This window comes from Callospermophilus lateralis, chromosome 1 (assembly GCF_048772815.1).
Source record: "Callospermophilus lateralis isolate mCalLat2 chromosome 1, mCalLat2.hap1, whole genome shotgun sequence".
Taxonomy (NCBI): Eukaryota; Metazoa; Chordata; class Mammalia; order Rodentia; family Sciuridae; genus Callospermophilus; species Callospermophilus lateralis.
Window position 1 is genome coordinate 203,528,067 of NC_135305.1, and position 18,306 is coordinate 203,546,372.

Below are 18,306 nucleotides of genomic sequence, written 5' to 3' on the forward strand. Positions count from 1 at the left end.
AGATTTCTAATTCACATTACAAAAATATCCTCAAGAACCCTCACCAGGTAGATCAAAAGTTGTCCTCCTACACTGTGGATATAAGATAGTGGTTGTGTTTTTCTTACTTTGACAATATGATGGGGTAGAAACAGTATTTGGTTATCATTTTAGCTTGTATTTCTGATTATTAATGAGGCTGAATATCTATTCCTATCATGAATCTCTCCACAGTACAGAGATTATTATGTATGATGCAAAAACTTACAGGTTTTTGTTAGCATGTAAGTTTTATTTATGATTCTTAGGGGATAAAGTTTCTAATTTATATGTAGCCAAACAATCAGTATTTCCTTTTATGGTTTCTTTCATTGCCTTTCTACTCAGAACAACCTTCCTTGCCCATATTTAAACATATTTTCTTCCAGATGTTTATGGTTTCTTTGGGGTATATAATTCTTTAATCCATCTGGAATTGACTTTTGTATAGTATAAGCAGAGAAAATAATTTTTCCCACACAGTTAACCAATTATCCAGAGTAAATATTTCTTCTTTAAAAAAAATCTTTCAAGATCAAAGCAGATTTTCTTTTATTTCACTGATTATCATATTAATGCAATGCCATGGGGAAAGGGGGAGAAAAAACTCTAGGAAAACCCGATTCATCAGGAGGCACTGACATTTCAGGTTCACAGCAAACCTATACAATGAACTTACAAGACTATTCATCCTCTAAAAGGGTTATCACTTCTAGAGACACAAGGCCCTATTTTATCACCTGTCATATTCAATATGAGTATGAAGCCATTTGAAGAAATAGGTGGGCATTTGGGGGCTATCATATCATTTTTATCTGATCCTGACAGCTCAATTTCACTGCCTGACTTACACTAGATGAATTTGAGAGCTGACATCGTAGAAAATGTGCTGAAATCTAATCCATAAAAGACTACTGGTGATGATGGTAAGCAGGAAAATATATCTGCATAATGTAGCAAAGGTTATCACGGGCTCCTGATGTGGGGGCTTCAGTTGTCAGGCAGATGGGCAGCATCATGATTTGCAGAAAGCCAGCTGCTAGTGGAGTTTCAAGGGAAAAGAAAGAAAAGAAGTGCACGTTTCCATACAAACTCATCACAGAGAATTTTAACATCTCTATAGCCTGCAGGCTTGCTCTCTTTTGCATATCTTTATATTCAACCTTGCATCTTATATGCACACTAATATAATACCTGGGCTACAAAACACAAAGAAACAAAAAACAGTCATTTTCCACTGCTTGTACTTATATTTGTTTCTGGGAACAATTTGTTATTGAAGTAAATCTAAAACTATGAAAAGTTTTGAACTTTCACTGACTTAGAGATCCATTAACCTTTAAAACAACTGGCACCTATTGCTAACATTTAGTTTTTTTCTTTTCATTGGTTTTTCTTATAAAAGTGAAATAGCTTATTGTATAATAGTCTAAACACACAAATGAAGAGAAATAATGTGTTTTTCCTACCCTCGTTAGATAATAAACTTGGTATAATTCTTCTTTGCCTTTTTTTTTTAAATGGACTTTCATACAAATACATGCAACAGAAGCATTTTGCCATGTATGTTGTTTTTAAAAATGTCTTCAAAATTAAAATAGAAAGCTGCCTTGTCATTATTTTTACTCATCTAATGAGCATTTCTCTAAGTTAATCAAATAGATCATATATATTACAGCTATGTTATTATTTACTGAGTCAGCTCAATATCAATGGATGTAACAAAGCTGCATTGGATACCTTCATGCATAAATCTGGAAAAATTAATAGTTTGATTTCTAGCAGCTAAATATCAAATGCAAACATTTTAAACTGAACTTATGTGTATTCTTAATAGAAATATGTGTTTCCACAACACTTTCCAAAAAATCACAGCAACTCACATTTCCATGCAATGTGGACAGCCAGTGAAAAAAAACTTAAAATCTCCAAAGGAAAAAGACATGTCATAAAAATAAAGCAAATGTAAAAAATTTAACTGAAAAATAAACAAAATTTAAAAACCTCACTGGATGGGCTCAATAATGAATGCAAATAAAAAAGATAAATTTAACTTATAAAATATAAGAAGTATAGATAAAACAGACAAAGAAAAACCAGAGTCCCTGGAACCTGTAGAATAACAAAACACTTTATATTTATATTATCGGGTCTCAAAAGGGGAGGAGTGGGCAAATGAAATTGAAAAAATATACAAAGAAATAATGACTGAAAATTACCAGATGATATAAATCTACAGATTCAAGAAACTGTGAGCAAACACCAAACAAGATAAATCCATAGAATCCACACCTAATGTACATCCCAATTAAACTTCTAAATCCTAAAAGCAAAAACGTCCCCACTCCTACATGGCCCAAAGAGGAAATAGGTCTCTTCAAATCTACCACAACAAATGCTATGTCCAGAGTCATTAATCCCAACCAAAGAAGCTACTGGAAACACACACTATGGTGCCTAGGTAGAATCAAAGCCAGTATTGAATAACAAAGCCAAACCTCCAAACACATCTTCAGGACGTGTAGAAATGTGTTACACCAAATGCAGAACTAATCAATGAAGAAACAAGATAACATGACATCTCCAAAAGATAACTCTCTGGTAAGAGATTCCAACAAAATCAGAATGTATGAAATGCTTAATAATTCAAAAAAATTATTTTTTTAAGTATCAATGAGATCCAAGTGAATACAGAAACAGTTAATGAAATTAGAAAAACAATGCAGGATATGAATGAAAAATCCAGCAGAGCTTCTGAAAAAGAATTAAAAAGAATTCTTAGAAATGAGGAAATCAATAAGTCCGATTCAGTTGAAAATCACAGCAATAGTGTAATCTATAAAAGAAAAGCCCAACATTACATTAAAAGGCAACTCCCTTAGACTAACAGCAGATTTCTCAGCAGGGTGGGATGGAATGAATATATTCCAAGTCCTCAAAAAGTTCTAGTCTTTGCTTCCTTGTACTTTTAGTTATTCTTTCATCTTTCCATTATGGAACTAAACAATAAAATAACTATTATTACGCCGAGCAAGATCATCCTTCATAAGAATGGAAAAACAAAGAACTTCCAATGTAAAAACTAAGGGAATTCATGACCAGCTTTACAAAACATGCTTAAGGGAGTCACACACACAGAAATGAAAGGTAGCACGTGGGATTATCAACTCCCACTAGAAGAGTAGATACATAAAAGAGAAATTAAAAATGACCAAACACTATACAATACACCATCAAACAACAAAGATGAATAAGTCAAAGAAAAGACCAAAGAATATTCAAAACAACTAGAATAAAAGACTAAATGGCAGGCATAATTCAACCATTTCAATAATAACCCTGGATACAAATGGACTTAATTCTCCAACTAAAAGGTACACATTGATTGTACAAATAAAGGAAAACAACAAATCCAACAATAAGTTCCCTACAAGAAACTTGCTTCACCAATAAAGACACACACAGACTGCAAGAATGAAAATATAAATTCCAAGCAAATGGAATCCTGAGCAGGAATAGCTATACCTATATCAGACAAAATAGCTTTAAAACAAAAACTATAAGGAGAACACATTACCTTCATTATCATGCATTACCTTAATACAAGACCCGAAATTCCAAAACTACTAGAAAAAAACACAGGGGATATACTTCAACTTATTAGTATAGGCAATCATTTTCTTAATTGGGCCCCAAAAGCACAGGAAGCAAAAGGAAAAACTGACAAACGGGGACTACATTAAACTAAATAGTGCTTGCATAGCAAAGGAAACAGAATGAAAAGAAAATCTACGTAATGGGAGAAGATACTTGCCAGAGGGTTAATGCCAGAATATATAAAGAATTCAAAAACTTAAAGAAAAAGTAATCCAAGTTGGGCATGATGGCATATACTTGTAATCCTAATGATGTAAGAGAATCACAAGTCTAACCTCAGCAATTTATTAAAACTCTCAGCTACTTACCCGGATCCTATCTCAAAATAAAAAATAAAAAGGACTAAAGATGCAGCTTAGTGATAAAGCACTCCTGGTTTCAATCACCAGTACAAAAAGAAAAAAGAAAAATCCAATGAAAAATGAATAAATAATCTGAATACACTTCTCAAAAGAAAAGCAAATAACTGATATATTTTAAAATGTTCATATTAGCCATCAGCTAAATGCAAATTCAAATTACAATGGGTTTCACTCCCAATTAGAATGTCTATTATTTTAAAAAATAACAGACATAGGTGAGCATATGGAGAAAAAGCAATTCTCCACACTGTTGGTGGAAATATAAGTTAGTACAACCATTATGGAGAAAACCATGGAGGTTCCTCAAAAAAGTAAACGTTTACTATAGTAATACTCACAACAAATAAAATATGGAATTAGCCTAAGTGCCCATAAACAGATGAATGGATAAGGAATATATGGTATATATACACAATGGTTTATTATCCAGACATAAAGAAAAATGAAAATATAGGGTTGACACTCATCATGTAAGTTCAGGCACTGGCTTCCTTAACAAGAACCCTAAAGCTCAAGAAATAAAACCAATAAATAAATGGGATGACATCAAATTTAAGAAGCTTCTACTCAGCAAAGGAAATAGTAAAGAAAGCCTATAGAATGGGAGAAATATCTATACCAGCTGCTCCTCAGAGGGGATTAATATCCAGAATATATTAAGAATTCAAAACACACGAAAAAATCAAATGGGCAAAAGAACTAAACAGACAATTCTCAAAAGCAGAAACACAAAATGGTCAACAAATATATTTTTTAAAGTTGAACATCTTTTAACAATCAGGAAACACAAATCAAAACTATACCAAGATTTCTTCTTACTCTAGTCACAGTGGCAATTATCAACAACACAAATAATAAATGACGATGAGAATGTGAGGGAAAAGGTATGTTCACACTGTTGGTGGGATTGCAAATTAATACAATCACTCTGGAAGATTGTATGGAGACTCCCCAAAAGATCAGTCATGGAACCACCACATGACCCAGGGATCTCACTCCAGGATATTTATCTAAAAGAACTAAATCATCTATACAACACAGACATTTCAATGTTCACAGCAACACAACTCACAATAGCCAAATTATGGAATCAGATACCTGTGAACAAATGAATGAATCAAGAAAATGTGGCATATGTATACAACGGAGTTCTACTCAGCCGAAAAGAAGAATATAATGACATTTGCTGGTAAATAGGTGGAAATGGAGAACATCACGCTTAGTGAAATAAGCTAGACTCAGAAAAATCAAGGATTGAAGGTCGAAGCCAGAGCAAAATAAGGGAAAGAAGACAGTGGGGGAGGGGATCAAACTACAAATACATAGAGACAGTTCACAGAGCAGAAGGTGGAGAATGACAGGGAGGGATGAAAGATGGGAAAGGGGACGATAGAAACGAGTTTAACAAAATCATGTTATATGCGTAGTAAAGGGAATTTCACTTTTATGGAGGAGTGAGGGCTGGGGTTGGGCTCAGTGGCATATTTAAAAAAAAATAAGGAAGATCAGTAGAGGAGGGAGAAGAGGGGGATGGAGGAGAGGAGAAAAGGAAGGATGGTGTTTAAAATCAAATTCCTTCCATATATGGTTTTGTCCAAATGAACTGAACTACCATATATAACTATAATAAAAAAGAAATATATTGCTAACACTGATTTAAAGGCAGCTTAAATATATATTCTTTGGGGAATTATACCACAAATTTGATATATACATTTGATATATACATTTTTAATTTTTAGAAATTGCTTTATTTTTATCTTTAATTATATAAAACATGTATATGTTTTATATAGGTTAAATTTGGTCCATAAAACAGATACATTCAGAGATGTACAGCTCATCCCTGGCCCTGCCTCCCTATTCTATTCCCACCCACTAATTTAGCATTGTTGCTAATTTTTTATTTAACCTACCATTTTTTCCTCTTTGAAAATGTTAGCAAATGTACCTATTATTCCTGTTTTCACCCCTTTTCCTGGATAACATGTAGTATGCTAAATGCTACTCTGCATCTTGCTTTTTTTTTTGGGGGGGGGGGTGGGGAGGTAATATATCTTGGACATGACTATGGCTGTGGTTATGGATATTCTCTATTCCTTTTCACAGCTGTATACCCTCCATTATGGGGATTGGGATACACAGATTTCTAAAGATGGTCCTTCTCCAAGAGTTCCACTCCTAGCTACTCAACCAAACAGTAATGTAGGTACTACTGAGAATGGGAGTTGGAAGGTGTGAAGTTCCAGTTCAGTTAACCTTGAGATATGGAGAACATCTGGGTCAGCCTAATCTAATCAGGTGAGACCTTCGAAAGCAGATCATTTCCTCTGACGGGTGGTGGAACTGGACAAAGATGTTTGAACCATGAAGGGAATTCAGGGCATGAGAAGTGATCTTGCCAGGAAGAAACAGCTACATTGTGAACTTCTAATCCAGAAGACTTCAGTCCTATAGTTGAAAGAAATTAATTCTACCAATCACTAGTGAACTTTGAAGAGAACACGGAGCCTCAGATGAGAGCTACAGCACCAGCCAATATCTATGACTTCAAGCCTGGGAGGTCAGCAGTAACAGAGTGCCCACCCTCCTAACCCATACCACGAGATAAATAGGCATTATCTAAAGTCATGAGATAATGGCAATTTGTTTTAACAAAAAATAGAAAACTAACACGGAGATCACCACAGTTCCCCGGCTAGATTCCTGGTGCTGGATGCTTGGGTAGTTTAGCCCTGTGCTGTGTCATTTCACTTCTCATGCAGTCTCCCAGAAGCAAGACAGCTAGGTCAAAAGGTAAATAAATACATTTTTTTATTTTCCTTTGTTGAGGTCAAGTATCCTTACTCTAGAAATCCAAAGTCTGAAATGCTCCAAAATCTGCAATTTTTTTTGAGCACTGACATGATACCACAAGGGAAATAGTTATCTTGCCACACTTGACTCATGTGCCTGGTCACAGCCAAAATGCAGGCACACTAACAATACTGTATAAAATTACCTTCAGATGCATAGGAAACAAATGAATTTCATGTTCAGACTTGGGTCCTATCCCCAAGATATCTCATTATGTATATACAAAAATCCACTCCCCAAAAAAGTGCTTCTGGTCCCAAGAATTTCAGATAAGGGATATTCAAACCAATATTTCCAGATTCTTCTTCACAGTAGTTATACTATTGTGCATCTTTTTATACTGGCAGTGTAAAACAGTGCCAGTTTCCAGAGCCTTGCCAAGACAATATATTGTCAAATATTGCCAATGCATTAAGTGATAAATGGTATCTTAGTGTAGTTTTAATAATTGGCATTTCAATTAAAATGAGGCAGATTTAGCATTTATTCATAAGTTTAAGGGGCATCTGCTTTCCTTTTTCCGTTAACTGGCTGTTCATGGACACTTGTCTATTCCTGTCCAGTCCTTTTAATTTACTTTGGGTTTCTGTGCTCCATGTCACAGGTCTCCCTCAAATATCTAGTGATTTTTTTTTTTTTTTAAATGACACTGAAGTGTGGCTGAAGTTTGTACATAGGAATAGGGCTTATGACAGATGGCCTCCAGTGTAGGACAAAATTCCACTGGCTGTAGTAGGGAACACTCAAATGTCAGCCATTGTGGGGCTTTTATCAGAGCCCCAAGAGCTTCCCTAAGATGACTCTCCAAACTCTGGCCAACAATAGGTAAGTCAAGCTGCAAGCAGTCCGAGTTTGAATGGGAAGGTAGCTAAGGCCCTCCTACAGAGTAAGTTTACTTTTACACTGTCATCTGCTTTTCCACAAACTCCTCCTATCCCCTCTTAGCCACACTATGCAGAACATCTCTCAAGAGCCCTGCTACAGAGGGAGAGGAGAAGCCTCTCAGATGTTTAGTGTAAGAGGAGAGCTATGGCTCAAATCTCCTTAGCAATTTCTCACTTATGCTTTCAAAGTACCTGGTAACCCCATCTCCTTACCATTCCAGAATATTATCAGGTAGTAATCATGTCTAATATTGGCCTCATCCCTTGCAGACAATAAAAGATTTCAGCATTCTCCTTCTACTAAATGAGCAAAGATTTCCAGCATCCAAAATGCAAAGTTGCGCGGAAACAACACTCATCCACTTTTAGTCATCTTTCCCTCTGCCATTGTTGTCTTGTGCCTTTTTAACTCCTTTACTCTCATTCACACACAGAAGACAGAAAGTTGAACCTGAAGATGACTGCTAAAACTACCTTGATTAGAAATCATCCGCCATCCATTCCTCCTCCTCCTGGAATTCCTGGTGCTTTGCAAAGTGAGGCCTCCTGGACCCATACTCCATCTTCCTTATAGATTTTCCATGTCTTTGTCATTGGCTCAATACAGTTCAACATGTTCCTTCATATGGACTTTCAAAGTCGCAATGACATCCCCAGCAGAGACCATTGTCTCTCAGTTCTTCTGTTGATTTTCCAAAACACCTGCCTCTCCATAGTGTTTTCATTAATTGTTACAATTCTTTTCTGTCTCTTTCATTAGTTCTGCCACAGTAAGAGCTGCCTGGTCTTCCTGTTCTTTCTCCTTCAAGAACTATGTCTTGCAAAACTGCCTGGGGCAAACCTTGACCTACTAATTTCTTCCCCTACTCAGCACCAGTTGAGGACAGGTGCACCAAAGCAGGTGAGGAAAGGGAAACAGGTAAGGTCTTCTTCCCAGAGCCTCCCAGTCTGGGGCAGGCTGGCCCCACCAATTCTTTCAGCCCTATTCCAGATGTCCTGGATACTTCTGGAATAGGAATAGGACTACAGGCCCCAATCATCATACACAGAAAGCATCTCCATTTAGGACCCTGCAGAAGCTCCAAGGTCAATATCCACCTTCAGGGACCCAAGAAGAGGCGTGTCATCTCTGCCACACAGTGCAGGAAGAATGCAGCCCACCTTATCTCACCTATGAGATCCACTCTCCACACTTGCCCTACTGGGTATGTTACTCCAGAGAATCAACATGGAGTCAGTCAGGATGTGCCTTCAGGCCATCTGTTTACTGCCACTTGTAAAGTCTTCTAAATATTCCTCCAGAGAGACACAGAAGCCATAGGAGTTCCCTGGGTCGACTGGATGTGCCATGAGTCCCCAGACACTGAACATCTGAATGGTTTTATTCCTTCCAGTTAAACAGTCTTTACAGTTAGGGTTGCAGGAAATGTTTTAGATAGAGTGATCTGAATGACTCTCTGAAGAACAGAGACCTGAATAACTCAAGGCAGCTAGCCAAGCAAACACTGCGGGGAAGAGATCACAGCCAATGGGAATGCAACTGGGGAAAGACTTAAAAGCAGTACAACAGGCTTAATGCATTCAAAGAGTAAGAAAAGCATTGTACTGTCATGTATAACTAATTAAAAAAAAACTTAATGCCTTGTTATATAAATATCAACATAACAGTCACAATTTTTCCATTTTGCCCACAAAGCCCAATTGTGAATTCTCTGGATGTTTACAGGAAAGAAGAAAAAAAAAAAAACGCAATCTCAGCATTGCACACTCTCTTCTTATTCCAGAACAAGTAAAAACCTAGATGAAGAAGTGAACATTAAACCAGATTTTCAGGAAACCTCTGGGCTTCAACAGAGCATGGACCAGATTATTCAAAGTTAATCATAAAGCATCATAGCTTGAAGGGAACTTGAGGGACACACAGAGTTATCTCTTCCTTTTACAGGAAGGAACTGAAATGCAGAGAGAGGGAAAAAAAACAAGCCCCAGCCCAGATTAAGTCCTTGAACTCCCACCCAGCTTTCTTCCTACCTCATAAGGCTGCTCCTCTGGAGCCTTCACAGCTACTCATTCCAGAATCTCACAATAACCCTCCCCCCCAAAAAAAGCAAACCATTGGTTCTAAAATGACTCCCTAAGGTACAAAGGACCAACTTTAACACCTTGCCTCAGAGTGGGCTCAGATCTAGAGTACCCCAGGTACTTTCACACCCTGCTTCAGATTTAGAATCTTCTCAGGTCCTTTGTGTTTCTAAGCTGAGATTGTAAGACACATATTAAACTCTTGGAAAACTTTAGAAAAAAAGTTTTCAATACCAGATGCATAAAGGCCAAGAAATATCCTGTAAAATGCATATAAAACTACTAATAAAACATGAACTAAATTGAAGTTATTGAGGAAACCATCCAAGAAGATCATACCTTGCTTGGCAGCTGAGCAGCAACATCTCACGATTATGCATCACAATATACAAAAGCACCAGGAAGGCTTTTGCTCTAATGGAAGTTGAGGGGCTGTCAAGTAGACGGATAATTGTGGAGACAAAATCCTGTGGAAGACATTTAAAAAAGCTTTTTGAGAAAATGTGAAAAATCCAGGATGGTCTCAATTCCCAGAGTAAATAGATTATAATAAATAGACAGCAAAAAATAAAGTATCAGCTACTGTTTTACATCTAATTTGTTCTAGACCCCATACTAAGTTTGATATGTATTCTCTCATTTAATCCTAAAGTTTTGCCATAAAAATTAACAGTAGTATCCCTATTTTATAAAGAAAAAATAATCTTGAAGATTTAAGCAAATTCAGAGCTGGATTTGAATCTAGACCAGCTGAGTAACAAAGCCCACCTCTTGACTCGTTAACCACACAACTCAATGTGTGGCAGTCACACCTGCATTCAGATGTCAATCTGAGCAAACCCGCACATGCAGAGATTATATCTCTAGTCCACATCTGAGATTTTAAACACAAAATGAAGGTAACCCAACATTTCTTAAGACACAACAGATAGTAGAATAGCTATTGAGAGTGCTACTTGCCCTCTTAACAGGCAACTGTATTATTATTTCATGTGTACACTGATACACAAATATCTCACACACACACAGTCAATAAATAGAAGAAGCCAGAGATATAAATACTGTGTGCTTATGGAAGACTCAGGGAGCTCAATTTTTTTTTCCTGCCATGCCTTGGTGCCTTTACACTGAATATTCTCTTGCCAGGTGGGAAAAATTTACAATCATAAATGTGTTTTTAAATAACAATTTAGACCCCTTTTAACATAAAAGAAAATAGAAATAAAAAGGGTTTGGGATGTATAAAGTACTTCTGGGTACAATTCTCAGTACCAAACAAAACTAAAAACAAAAAATCAGAAACCTCAGGCCTTTCCTAGTTCAGATATCAAAGATATAGGGAAGATTGATTAGTGGAGCAGGAGGAGATTGAGAAGGACAGAGGAGACAGGAAAGGAGAGGAAATATGGAATAAGTTTAACAAATTTCAACAAACTCATTATGTGCATATATAAATATGCCACAGGGAATTTCACTCTTTCTGTATATTTAGAAAGTACCAATAAAAGACAAATTTTAAAAAAAGAGCAAAAGGAAGATTAGCAGAGAAGGAGGAGACTATGGGGAAGGAGAGGGAAGAAAACAGGGATTGAAAAATTCCTTACATGTATGATGTTTTCCAAAATGAATCCAACTGCTATATATGATGCTCTAATTTTAAAAAGAAAGGGTGTGGTACAAGAGGTAAAAGGGTAGAGAGAAAGATTCATAAATCTATCGGAGTGGAGAACATGTTCATAAACGATTTATTTAAAGAGAAAAAGTGTGAGAGATGTGAGAAAAGGGAATGTTAAATTCCACATGGAAATAAAATGCAATAAATGAAAAAAAGAACCACATAAAACTAGTGAATGTGCTTTGGTACATTAGTAAAAAATTAGGAAAGGGATAATTTTCTTGTCATAAATATCAATAGTGTACCTAAAAAATAAAAGAAACTACAAAACTAATCCCTTGAAAATTGGAACCTCTAATTTTTTTCTACATAGAATCACATTAACACATTTCAAAAACACTGCAGGCAACATTCATAAATGGCTATTTCATGGAAAGACAAAAATAAATGAGAATCTAAAGATTTCAGCTGATGAAAAGCTGGCTCCATCTGCTGTGGTCTGAGTGTTTTTCTCCTCCCACAAAATTTCAATGTTAAAATTTTCACCATGACTCTGTAAGTATTGGGACGGTAGGAAGGTGATAAGGTCTTGTGGACTGTACCCTCACAAAAGGGTCCAGTACCCCCATAAAAGAGGTGCCAGGGACCTTGTCTGCCCTTTTGACCATGAGAGGACATGTACAAGGTGGCATTGTTGGGGACTACATTCTTACTACCCACCGTATCTGCTGGCTCCTTGACCTTGAACTTCCTAGCCTCCAGAACTGTAAGCAACAATTTTCTGTTGTTCATTCATCAGCCAGCCTGAGGTATTTTGGTTAGAGCATTAAAAATGGCATAAGTTACCACCCATCCAAAATTTAAAAAAAATAATAATAACCAATGATGAAGCCCAGGTAAACTGTATTATCAATCTTAAGGAAACATCATTAAACAAGCACTTATAGACATGAGAAACATCCAAGAAAATCTATTACATAAGAAAAGGAAGTTAATGTGAGCTGGGGTGGTGGCTCAGTGGTACAGCACTTGCCTAAACATACATGAAGCACTGGGTTCAATTCCCAGCACCACATAAAAATAAACAAAGGTATTGTGTCCATCTACAACTAAAACGTATTAAAAAAAGGAAGTTAATTGCATAGAGAAGGAAAAACAAGTGCAAAAATTCTTCAACAAAATACAAGCAAGTTGAATCCAGCAATAAATTGGAAGTCATTATGACCAAGTGGGGTATATCCCAGAAATCCAAGACCAATTCAACATTTGAAAAACCAATGTAAAACATCACATGACAGATATAGAGAGAAAATTTACATGATAACCAATTGATAATAAAAAAGTTTTGATAAAATTCAACTATTTACAATTTTTTGAAAATTTTCACAGCAAGCTAGGAATAGAAGGGACCATCCTCAATCTGAAAACAGACATCTAGAAAAACTCTACAGCTAATATCACATTTCACTGGATACTTCTAGGAACTGGGAATTAAGCAATGATGTCCACTCTCCTCACCCATGATTCCATATTTTACTGAAACCTATAGCCAATGCAACAAGGAAAAAGAATATTTAAAAGACACTGGAATTGGAATGGAAGAAATGTTAACAGATATGACTGTAGAAAATCCCCAAGGAATACACCAAAAATTAGCGAGACCTGGTATATTTCTGTATATTAGAAATGAGTAATTGGAAAACAGTGTTTGTAAAATAACATCTTTCAATAGCTACAACGACAAACTGGTTTAAACCTAACAAAAATAGATTCTTTTTGGGGGGTGGGGAGAAATATACCAAGGATTGAACTCGGGGGCACTTGATCACTGAGCCACATCCCCAGCCCTATTTTGTATTTTATTTAGAGACAGGGTCTCACTGAGTTGCTTAGCACCACACTTTTTGCTGAAGCTGGCTTTGAATTCATGATCCTCCTGCCTCAGCCTCACGAGCTGCTGGTATTATAGGCGTGCACCACACACCAGACCAAAAATATATTCTTTACACTGAAAACTGCATAAATATAAAAGACTGATAAAGGTTTAAGGACAGACGCTCTATGTGATAGAGTAAAAGATCTAAGTTAAAGACAGCACTTCTCCCCAAATTGACCTAAAAAATTAATGCAATTTTAATCAAAATGACAGAAGGATATTTTATACATATAGACCGGCTAACTTTAAAATATATAAAGAAAAAGGAATTAGAATTGATCAAACAATTCGGGTGAGAAAGAAAATCACATAATGATTTTCTGACCAAAAACTACAGTAATCCAACAATGTGGTACTCACAAAATGATAGCCATATAGTCCAAGGAAACAAGACACAGAGTTTAGAAATAAAATCAAATAGTTTATGACAAAAGTACAAAGGCAGTTTTGAAGAAAGGATATTCTTTTCAACAAAAAATGCTGAACAACTTGATATTCACATGGGGAAAAAATTAACTTCAAATTAACTAAACTTTAAATCATCTATGCAAAAATTAACCCAAAACAGACTGTATAATCAAGCAAAATGTAAAAGTACGAACTCTTAAAGGAAAAAAAAATGTTCATAATCTTCAATTACGAAGAGTTCTTAGATATGAAATCCAAATCACAGTCCATGAAAGAAATAATTGACAATTAATTAAAATTAAACTTCCTCTATGAAATCACCGTAAGATACATATGAGCAGAAAATACTTGTATGAAGAACTCTCAAAATTCAGCATTAAGTTTTAAATGCACAAAATATTTCAACAGACATTTCAGTAAGGATGTCAACTACCATTTGAAAAGATGTTCAATATGCTTAATATCATGATCATTATAGTAATGCAAATTAAGATCACAATGAGATACCAGTATACGTTCATTAGAATGACCAAAGTGAAAAATGATGACTGTATGGAACAATTAAAATCTTTCTACATTGTTAATGGGAGTGGAAAAATGGTACAACATTCTGGAAAATAATTTGGCAGTTTAAAAAATAATATTAAACATATAGCTATGTGTGTTTATTCTAATGCAATGAAAATCTATGTTTACAAAAACATACTTGTACACAAACATTAATAGCCACATTATTCATGGTAGTCACAACCTGAATGCAATACACATGTCCTTCTTGAGTATGTGGTACATCCACATAATGAAATACCACTAAACAATAATTTTTACCCTATAAGAAAGCACAAATGAGTTTCAAGTGTGTAATGTTAAGTAGGAAAAAAAAAGAGCCTCAGACATTCTAGAGAAAGTAAATCTGTAAGGTAGGAGGGATGAAACTGGGAAAGAGTGGAATGAATCTGACCTAACTTTCCTATATGAATACACCACAGTGAATCTCACCATCATATACATACACAAAACACTAATTAAACAGCAGAAAGAGCAGTAGAATAAGGGAAGGAAACAGCGGGAGGGATGAGGGGAAAAGGAAGGGGGACTAAACAAATTACATTCCATGCTTTTACAATTATGTCAAAATTAATCCTATTATCAGGTAACTAAAAGGAGCCAATAAAAAAAAAAACTAAGGTAGACAGGACATCAGTAATTGTCAAAATTGGGATGGGAAAGTCTTACTAAAAAAGATGAGGGAATTATTCTATACCCTTCTGTGGTGCTGAAAAGAGTTTATGTAGGTTTTTGGGTTCATTTGTTTATACTGGGGATTGAACCTCTGGGTTAACCGTTTAGCCACATCCCCAGCCTCCTCCACTTTTTTTGAGATAGGGTCTTGCTAAGTTCCTTAGGGCCTCACTAAATTGCTGAGGCTGGTTTTAAACATGTGATCCTCCTGCCTCAGCTTCCCAAGCTGCTGGAATTAAAAACTTGTGCCACCATGCCTTGCAGGTGTTACTCTTCTGAACTCAAAAACAAAAGAAAACCCAGTGAATTGCACTTAGTATGTACATTTCTAAAGCAATACAAAATTTTACTAATATATACATATATCAGACCAATTCAAGCAAAAACAGGAAGGTCATTTCTGATATACAAGGTATTCCATCATTCTTCTTGATATATAAGACAGAATTAGACAAAAACATGGTACATAAAACAAAGAACACTGTATAATGCCAAAGGCCACTATTAACAAACTTATTACAGCAATGAATGCAGTAGTGAATGGTGTACCCTAAGTAGTCCAGCAACTCCCCTTTCTTTTTTTTAAATTTTTTTAAATAGTTGTTTTTTTAAGTTGTTGATAGACATTTATTTTATTTATTTATTTTTATGTGGTGCTGAGGATCGAACCCAGTGCCTCACACATTCGAGGCAAGCGCTCTGCCACTGAGCCACAGCCCCAGCCCAACAACCCCCCTTTCTAAAGTAAAAACTACACAGATGTGATAAGTAACAATTTTAATCACACCCCTAAGTCCAAGCCTACTAAAAAGAACAAAAACACACAGGATATAGAAGGCCTAAATAATATAAACAACAGATTGGATGTTAGGAGTATACATCAAAATTCATGCTCAAGTAATATGAAATAAACTTTTTTAAATCAGAAGTGGGGAAATGCCATATTTTAATTCAAAAACAGATGTAATGGGGCTGGGGTTATGGCTCAGTGACAGAGCACTCGCCTAGTACATTCGAGGTGCTGGGTTCGATCCTCAGCATCACATAAAAATGAAGAAATAAAATAAAGGTATTGTGTCCAACAACAAACTTGAAAAATATTTTAAAAAAAAAAACAGATGTTACAATGCATACCAAGAACTATAATGGTCTTTAAGATGACAGAAAACATGATATAGTACACCTCCAAGGAGCCTACAACCAGACTAAAAAATAAACACATACCTCCACACTACCCCCAACATGTATGCACAGGCTATATGAGCAATGATTTATAAAGCACACTGGAAGAACAGGATGAACATACCCATCTGTATGTACATGTTTTCCTTAGAAACATAATAATAAGGAAATAAACCTTTTTCTTAACTAATCATGAAATGTTCCTTTAAATTGGTCATAAAGAAAACCTTAATTAAATCAATTAAAAATCATTTTGAGAATATAAAAAATGAAATTAATAAACACATCAAGGACCCAAAAGTTTTATCTGAAAAGTTTTAAAACTGTTAAGTGAACCATGTAATATATAAACCCCTACTCTAGCACTCTTGGGGGCAGAGAGTTCTGTTCCTGTTCTTCAATAGATCCTTCCATAACACTCACTCATCCTGGTCTGTGAAGTTCATTCTCCAAATTCACAGGACAAGAACCCCGGAAGAAGAAACTGATGGTGAACTGCTGGGGTCTGCTGCAACATCAAAGGGCACAGCGCACCATTGAGAACTGCACCTTATGCAGACCTCACCTGCCAGCAGAAGCAGAAAAACTATTCTTGTCCGCTAGCACAGAAAATCAAGCTTCATCTCAAAGCTCCAGTTTCAAAATCACAAGTGTTTTAGCTTCTTTTAAAAATGTTTAATGCACACCAAATATGTGATCTTACTCAGTTTTATATTAAAATAAACATTTTTTAAACATTCTAGATTTAAAGAAAAATTGATTAATAGCAACAAAAAAAAACCCACTTATACAGGGAAAAACTAAAAAGAGAAATGCAGGACAAAGAACACTAGATTCTTACTGAGTAATAATGAAGCACTTGAATAAATGAAATGGTAACATAAGATGTTGTTAAAGAACTTGAGATCCAGTGTCAAGAAAACCTAAATATGAAGGCCACCTTTCTTGGCAAAATAATCTCTGATCTGGTTTCCTCAACTTTAAAATAAAGTGAAGAAAATATCCAGGCTGGATACAGTGACTGAAGGCTTTTGTCCATCCAGATTCTAAAAAATTCCATAAAGCATAAAGCTGCAAGAAGTACATTACTATTATGGAAAAGACAAAAAACAAAAAAGAAATGCAAGTGTATTTAAGAATTTAAAAAATTAAAATAAAAGATGTCATTAAATGATATTCTTCTTACAGTTCTTAAACTACAAAGATTCCAAATAGGTTGTTAAAAGTTACATAAGGAGGAGAGCAACATTATGACACTATGTATCTGTCAAAATGAATAGATATATTGAGAAAAGACCTGAAATACTTAAAAGTTATTGCAAGAATCAGTATCTTTAAGTATCAACAACTTCAATCAATAAAAAAAATCATGCACACTCAAATAAAACCACCAAGCGATACAACCAAGCAAACAAAGTATAACTCTAACCTCAAAAAACAAATAAGTTTAGGAAGACCTGGTATATTTTTATACTCTAGAAATGAATAATTGAAAAACAATGTATTTAAAGGATAATCTTCAATATATGGAACAGAGATTTATTTAAACCTAACAAAAATATGGTTGTCCTCACTAGTAGTCAGGGAAATGCAAAGTTAGAATAAGAATCTGCTTTATGCAAAGCAGACTAGCAAAGATGAAAGTGGGTGGCAGTTAGTGCTGCAGGATCCCCAGTAAATGAATAAATCTTAAACACAGTTGGCAGTACACTAGATTCTTATTCCTTCTTATAGCTAGCAGGAAAGAACTTGTTATTTCTCAAAGGCCTTACAAATGTTATTTTGTTCTAACATAGCTATTGTATCTGAAGAAATGCTGACAAAGTGATGACAAGTGAGTTTTATGTTAAAAAATGCTCATAGTAGTATTGTTATAAGACAAAAACAAAACAATTTTACCATGTAAAAGTAAAAACAGGTGATTTGTTAAGTCTTAATTGGAACTAATACATCATCTATCTAATACCCAGATTAGTGTTCTTCACTAAAAAAAAAAAAAAAAAAAAAAAAAAAAAAAAAGATACATCTTGAAGGGGGAAAGGAAATAGAAGTGGTGCTACATGA

At 35.3% G+C, this 18,306-nt stretch overlaps 1 protein-coding gene across 1 annotated transcript in view; it reads right to left on the bottom strand.

Moving 5' to 3' along the window:
- Ulk4 (unc-51 like kinase 4) overlaps positions 1 to 18,306 on the bottom strand; it is a 501,941-nt gene that overhangs the window by 339,501 nt on the left and 144,134 nt on the right. The window contains exon 22 of the mRNA XM_076869315.2: positions 10,199 to 10,326. Coding sequence (XP_076725430.2) covers positions 10,199 to 10,326 — 128 coding nt within the window. The remainder of the gene's footprint in view (positions 1 to 10,198; positions 10,327 to 18,306) is intronic.